This window comes from Synchiropus splendidus, chromosome 13 (genome assembly GCF_027744825.2).
Source record: "Synchiropus splendidus isolate RoL2022-P1 chromosome 13, RoL_Sspl_1.0, whole genome shotgun sequence".
Lineage (NCBI taxonomy): Eukaryota > Metazoa > Chordata > Actinopteri > Syngnathiformes > Callionymidae > Synchiropus > Synchiropus splendidus.
Window position 1 is genome coordinate 14830021 of NC_071346.1, and position 7563 is coordinate 14837583.

The window sequence follows — 7563 nt, forward strand, 5'->3', positions numbered from 1 at the left end:
GTTTAAGTGTGCAACGCATGTGGGATGAGAGATTGAGGAAACGCTGATCTATAGTTTTTTCTTTTTTTTTTCTGTCTGAGAACCGTAATATTCCATGATATATAATAAGTTATCTGATCATACCAATCACATCGAATTCGTGTGGATTTGATTTCATTGCTGTAAGGCTGTGGTGTGCTTAACTGAGTTTTAAACCTTTATTTCTTCAGATTCTAATTTAATTTCTCACATCTATTACCGACAATCTTTTGACTTGAGCTTTATCCCAACTCTAACGGAAAAGATCAGACCCTGAGCTTGATAGATTCACCTCTGTCTTTTGAGTCTGTCGTGTTTCTAAGACTCCAAAGTTTCATATAGGGAGACGCGATGTACGTTTATTCATTAACCGCGACTCATCTGCCGGACTGGCGGTCGCTGACGGGGGCGTGGCTTCAGACCAAGTCTTCGCGGATTGGTTGACGCTAACCAGCGCGTCTACTTCACGTGGCTTCCACAGCTGAAGAACTTACTATGATCAGAACAAGTTAACCGGCGCGACAACGAACATGAGCTCTGTCACCTAAGGTTTTCTGTTCTCAAGCCCGACATACCTACCTGAGTGAGTTTTTTTTTTTTTTTCAAGCACATATTTCGGGAAATTATTTCCTTAACACTTCGGATTTACAGTGGTGAACCTGAACGTTTATGTTCATTGTGACATAAATGGCATAAAACATGAGTTTGGAGTTGAAAAGCTCGTGTTTTAGGTTAATTAAAAGTCTTTTGGCAGGTGAGGAGTCGCCTGCTCCTCTTGTCCTATCACTGCGCACGATGCCTGAGGGTCCCAGGAAGCGCAGCAGCAGTGGGGGCAGCCAGTGCGACCATTTAAACCCTCAGTCCAGTGGTGAGAGCTGCCCAGAGAAAAGCTCCAATGTGGCCCTGAAGAAGCAAATTGGACTCTTCAGTGGTTGTACCATCATAGTGGGTAGGTCCGTTAGATCATGCAAGAAACGAAGTGTACTTTTGAAAGAGTTCCTTTTGTAGTTATGTTACTAAATAAAGGTCGATTAAAGTCAATTTATCTGTTTATATTCAGTCACACAAACAAGAATAACTTGTCATTTCCCGCTATGAACTGTTTTCTTTGATATTCAATGTGCTTAAATGTGTTGCTCGCATTAGTTTTGCCTTTATTTTTATCCAATTGTCATCTTTTTTCCCCCCCACTGAGGCAACATCATTGGATCAGGAATATTTGTGAGTCCCAGAGGTGTGCTGGAGAATGCAGGGTCCGTGGGTGTGTCACTGGTAGTCTGGGCTGGTACTGGATTAATTACTGCTATTGGAGCACTCTGTTATGCAGAGTTGGGCGTGACTATCCCCAAGTCAGGGGGGGACTACGCCTATGTGAAGGACATATTTGGAGGGCTGGCAGGGTAAGCTTTCTTTTGTATTTCCCACATCATGTCGGCCTCCTCCTCCATATAACCTCCTCCCTCATCACGTGGTCCTCTTTTTACCTGTTATCTCAGTCGCCACCATCCCAATATTTACATCTTAAGTTCTCCCCAGAAGACTTGACGTCATCCATTTTCTGTGCTTGAGCGAAATTTTTTGAGTCCACTTGAGTCCAATGCAGAGGACCCGTTCCTGGATTCACATAGATGTAAACGCAGTACTGCCACTCTTAGGCTCTCCTCCGTGGGAATCAATTCTTCTAGTATTTGTAGTGAATTTGAAGCGTCATTTGACTTTCATTTTTATATTAGGAATGTAGGGAAATTAAAATTGGAACAGTCAGTACCATTAAATCGCAGCAGTTGTCGAATTGGTGTAAATCAGAATCTCATAAATCCCATTGGCGCTCGTGTATCAGGACAAAATCGGAACAAAAACAGATTGTTCCAGCACCAACTAAGCTCTTGCAGACCACAGAAAACAAATTCTTAATACTCGTATTAAACATGTGGTTTAACGGTTTTTCACATTTATTTGCATGAAGTCTTTCAATGAATGAGACTTCCAACATTTTTTAACAGTTATGTCACTCAGTCTCTTCTGCTGTCGCTCAGGTTTTTGCGACTTTGGATCGCACTGTTGATCATCTACCCCACTAACCAGGCTGTGATTGCGCTCACCTTTTCAAACTACATGCTGCAGCCCTTCTTCCCCTCATGCCACCCACCAGAAACCGGCCTGCGCCTGCTGGCTGCCACATGTTTATGTGAGTAATCTTTGTCATTTGGGGACATGCAGGATGAGGACACTTCACATATTATAAGAAAAGGATGCTGGATTTTTTTTCTTAATGCGGTCCTGAAAAAAAATGCACATGGCTGAGATAAAAAATGTGGAGGTTTAATGTTGACATGTTTGATATTTGTGTAATATGTAATCAACCAATACGAGTTGGATGCACAAATCTGTCAGGAATAGGTCTGACTGATGACATTAGATTCTCATTTAGGGGGCATTAGACGGGTATGACAGCTCTTCATGAAACTGTTTTCGAAGCCCACTTGATGGCATTCTCTGCTGTGCTTCATAACTTGCTGCAGGGTCCTGAGCCTAAATTCCAACGGGCAGAACTGCAGCATTTCAACAAACCAAGCTGTAAATATAAAGTTTGATTTTGTTTACTCTTTATCGAAGCAGATGGTTTCAATTTGAGCAACATTTGTGGGTGAGCTGTGAAAGTTATGGTGTAAATAGTGTCTGAAAACCTCCCCCAGTAGCGGTGGGGCTGGTTGTACTTGGGCAGTAGGAGCAAAGCGGAGAGCAAGACGTCGCTGACTCGGATTCAGAGGAGTAAATTCCCACTCTGCAGATGCTACTGTGACAAAAATTGACAGCATCATTCGGCAGTGCTGCTTCGGCTTGTCGTGATACTGGAGCCAACGGTTCCATTTTCAAGCTACCACTTGTTTTGTTGAACAAATGACTGGAATGAATACAGTGATGGATATTTTGATGCGAGTGCAACTGAATGTGAAAGTTGAGCCGTCTTTTCCCCCAGTGTTGTTGACCTGGATCAACTGCTACAGTGTCCGCTGGGCCACAAGAGTTCAAGATTTCTTCACCACTGGCAAACTGCTGGCACTGGGACTCATCATCATCACGGGATTCATCCAGATATGTAAAGGTGAGTTTGTTCTGTTTCTGTTCTTAGGAGGGTATATAGCTTCGTAATGGGTTCATTGATATAGACAGGAAAAAGCCTCTAAACAGGTGCCCTTGAGGGATACAGACAAGATGTGTAAAGGGCCTCCCATAATGTTCACTTTTTCATCCCATTATCCCTCCCTCAACAACCACTTGAGGTGAAGGCACATGCATTAAAACAATTAGGAACTGTACAGAGGTACATACACTTGGGATGACTTTAAATCTGACTTTAGATTAGTACAATGAACTACCTTATTTGGAGCAGCAGTCTTGCACATGGTGTTAATCCTTTGGAGTACACTCTTCCACCTGTTGTCTTATGATGCACCTCTCTCCTCCTGCGAGTTCTTTAAAGGCCATTTTGCGGTTTACTTGCAATTTTTAAATTCAAGAGCTTCCACAAACTGGGACCAGAACCTGTGACAAGGCTGGTTTTGAATGTAAATGAAGACTCCATATTTCTATGCTCTAGTGAATGACTTCCTTGATCCCTGACATGTCCATCATGTGTTCCAAAACAGGTCATTATTACTGGCTGGAGCCAGTGCACTCCTTCCAACCCTTCCACGACTACACTGTTGGTTCCATAGCGCTTTCCTTCTTACAAGGATCCTTCGCTTATGGAGGCTGGAACTTCCTCAACTATGTCACAGAAGAACTAGTGGACCCACACAGGTGAAGCGGCTTGACATCTCTAATATCGGACAGTAGCCGTCATGTGGTGGGTAGATGAGGTATCATGAAACAGTATTGCAGGGTTAATGAAACAGTGTCCTGATTTTCAGAGGCCACTAGATGGTGCTCTTGGTTTAGAAATGATGTGAGGTTTCATTGCAATGGTTGTTCAAGTCCAAACATTCTACAGCAGACAGTGCCATCTTGTGGCCTCTTAAAATCAGGACAGTTGAATGAAACCTCATCAACCATTCAATACTGTCATACAACACCATCTATCCATCACAACTGTTTATCACTTGTCAATCTGCAGGAATCTCCCAAGGGCCATCTACATCTCCATCCCTGTGGTCACTTTTGTTTACGTGTTTGCCAACGTGGCTTACATCACTGCCATGAGTCCACAGGAGCTGCTTGCCTCAAATGCCGTTGCAGTGGTCAGTTTTGGCATCATCTGCTGCAAAATATGTCCTTTTATTGATGTCATTTCTACTGTTATTTCCCAAGACATTTGGAGAGAAGTTGCTGGGAATTATGTCGTGGGTCATGCCAATCTCTGTGGCGCTCTCTACCTTCGGAGGGGTCAACGGCTCCCTCTTCACGTCATCACGGTTTGGCTGTTTCTCTCCTTCCTTCCGTCCTGTTTTCAAAGTCCTACGCTGTGAAGACAATTTTGACCTGACCCTAGTTTATATACACAACATGATCGCTGTGGAGAGCTTTGCATGAGTCATTAATGACACCAACCTAGTCTCCAAAATATACTAAAATAATGTTTCAACCTCCTCCATTCAGGGTGTCCAAAGAACAAACTTGATATTCCTGAATTGGGCAACTTATTAATGCTTCATTCAGATATCAATCATCACATTTAGCAGCTCAGAGTCGACCAGTTTGATGCGAGTGTGGGAATATCATTGGCTATTGATGGCTAGTAACTAGTCAGTGCGCTAACTATGGAGCCTAGTTTCAAGTAACCTATTCCTTGAAACAAGTGTAGCACCAGATCTTCTTCATCAGTGAAGAACTATCATCCTCTGTCTCTACCTGGCTGATAATAGCTGTCTGACAGAACTAGAGATCTGCCACCTCCAAGCAGGACATAAGTTTCAGGTGTGTTTTGTGTAGCTTTTGTGTTCTTTGATGTTAGAGAGATGACGGTTTCACAAATGACAGCAAGACAATGAGTTAAACTATGAACTAAAGATTGTATTATATACCTTACACAACTGGTCTGGAATAATTCATAAAACACAAGGAAGTATACTCTATTACCCAAAAGAAGGCCCTTGTTTTGCTGCATGAAAAGTGGCAACCGTAATGGCCTAATCCAACTGCTCCAAAATGCCGTCCCACAAGTTTTTACAGTGGGTGCCATCGGGCCTGAAGAGTTCTAGGGCAAACAGATTCTTTTGCAGCGGTCAGAAAGATGAGGGGAAATCTCATGGCATTAATAACAAATGGATTCACACCGCGAGTCAATTTATGAGCTTGTTGTGAAAAGAAAACACTACGACACAGAGCTGTGGTTCCAGAAATGCTGAATCATACAAGCAGTTTCAGGTGTGGGCGTTTCTGAACTGGTGTATCCAAATGAAAAATACCCTATAATTCTGGAAGTTCCACTGAGCCTCCAGAGCTCACTCCTCTGGTGCCTGCTCCAAATACACGCATGTGTGCCTCTGGCTCCCAGACTGTTCTTTGCTGGAGCCAAAGAGGGACAACTACCACGTTTCCTGGCCATGATCCATGTCACCCGCTGCACCCCCATCCCAGCCCTGCTGTTCACGGTGAGCGCAGGAAAAAAGTCTTCATCTGCACTTTAGTCCTTCTGCTCTAAAAGTCGTCACTTTCTTATGAAGCTGCTGTCCACTCTGCTGATGTTGTGCACCAGTGACATTTACACCCTCATCAACTACGTGGGCTTCATCAACTACATCTTCTATGGCGTCACTGTTGCTGGTCAAATAGTGCTGCGGATCAAGCAGCCCAACATGCATCGACCCATCAAGGTGATATTGTCCAGCAATACAATTGCGTTTCTTTTAAGAAGAGCTGAAGGTCTCATTGTTAGACTTTTTTTGTGTCATAACACGCTAGTCGCATATCCCAAGTATACACATGTTGAGATCGAATCTTGAATCTCGCTTACATGCTCCTCAGCTTGACTATATCATCAGCAAACATCACGGTCCATGGAGACTCTTTCCTAACTGTGTGTCCATATCAATAGCAAATAAGAATGGGCTAATCCTTGGTCTACTCCTTCTCTCACCTCACCGTTTTCTCACTGTCCTCATACACAACCTTCACATACTTCTCTGATGCTTCTTCTTGGCTTCTTCTATATCTCCAAAATACAGTGTGACTCCTAACATTCTCTGTGCTTTTCTATCAAGAAATAGAGCGATCATAGCAAAGCTTTAATAGACTTGTTTTTCAGGTGAACCTGGCATGGGCGGTGATCTACCTGCTCTTCTGGGCCTTCTTGATGCTCTTCTCCCTCTTCACCGAGCCAGTCACCTGTGGTGTTGGTCTCGCCATCATGTTTACTGGTGTTCCTGTGTATTTCCTGGCCATCTACTGGACCAACAAGCCCCAGTGCTTTAATTTGGTGACTGGTGAGGAACTGCTATTTTAGTGACCGGATGGTAACAACTTGTAGTTTTTTTTTGTAGTGGACTCCCAACCTTGAATGATCTTTTGCTCCTCTTAAAGGTAAAATTACACGAGCGTGCCAAGTGCTGTGCTCGGTTGTCTATCCAGAAGAGGGTCCGGATTCATGTGGGAGTGAGAAGACAAATGGCGAAGGAAAAGAAGGTGCTCTGTTCTCTGACTGACACACAAATGGTGCCATTGAGGAAGATGAGCTAATGCTTATACGTGTCACTGTTTTGTCTCATGACGGACCACCTTTGACCTGGAAAAAAACATCTGTACAAAAGATGTATTTTAATAAAAATATCACTATTGAATGGCTGGTTTACATTAATACTGGAGCAAATATGGCACAGATTTTGAACTCACTGCAGAGATCCCGCCCATGTCTCGCTCAAAGGTTCCAGACTTTAAAGGTGAGTGGCACTTGTCCCACTCCCCAAGTTTCTCAAGCTTGCATTCTTGCCTCTGCAGTCTCATTAATGTTTCAAACACACGAGCACCTGACACAGCAGGGAGGAGTTTGTCTGCAGCTTGAGGTCGAATAGCGGAACTCATACAATGAGACTGTACTGAAGGAGTAAAGTGTATGGCTTTCTAAATAAAAGCATGATCTTGAGCTCAACAGACATGGCATACTTTTTAAAAATAACATTGTAGTCTTGAAGAATGATGTAGGTTTTTTTTTTTAGAAAATGTTGACCAAGTGTTTAAAGTATTTCATGCCAGAAAGATCACATTAATGTAACCCACATTTTTATTTATTTATTTTTTTCGACTTTTGAGACATGGCCGAAAAATTCAAATTAAAATAAGTCTTGTGTCGGGGAGTTCCTAGGCCTTTTATATTCTTTTATATTCTAATAACTACTAATCAAAGTCCTCAATGTCATTGGATGTATTTGTCCATTAAGGCATTACCCTTCCTTAAATAAAATGTTGTATTAAACGGTTACTAATGAATAAATAAAGGAATAAATGATGTATATGGAATTGGAATGTATATGGTTTTACAGTGCAAATTTACAAGAATCGGTACGCCAGTTTCAACAGGCGGCATTGTGAAATATGTGCTTATCGTAT

At 42.7% G+C, this 7563-nt stretch overlaps 1 protein-coding gene across 2 annotated transcripts; it reads left to right on the plus strand.

Annotated features, from left to right (window-relative positions):
* Nucleotides 1–519: 519 nt before the first annotated feature.
* slc7a8b (solute carrier family 7 member 8b) lies at nucleotides 520–6821 on the plus strand. 2 transcript variants are annotated; one of them, XM_053882410.1, is made up of 12 exons: nucleotides 520–601; nucleotides 773–967; nucleotides 1214–1418; nucleotides 2055–2206; nucleotides 2999–3124; nucleotides 3669–3822; nucleotides 4136–4259; nucleotides 4330–4433; nucleotides 5516–5612; nucleotides 5685–5834; nucleotides 6266–6443; nucleotides 6541–6821. In XM_053882410.1, the coding sequence occupies exons 2-12, from the start codon at nucleotides 814–816 to the stop codon at nucleotides 6660–6662; spliced, it is 1566 nt and encodes a 521-aa protein (XP_053738385.1). In that variant the 5' UTR covers nucleotides 520–601; nucleotides 773–813; the 3' UTR covers nucleotides 6663–6821. The 2 variants fall into 2 exon arrangements, with proteins under 2 accessions (XP_053738385.1, XP_053738386.1); XM_053882411.1 differs by lacking the exons at nucleotides 520–601; nucleotides 1214–1418 and having other exon boundaries at nucleotides 844–967.
* The last annotated feature ends 742 nt before the right edge of the window (nucleotides 6822–7563 follow it).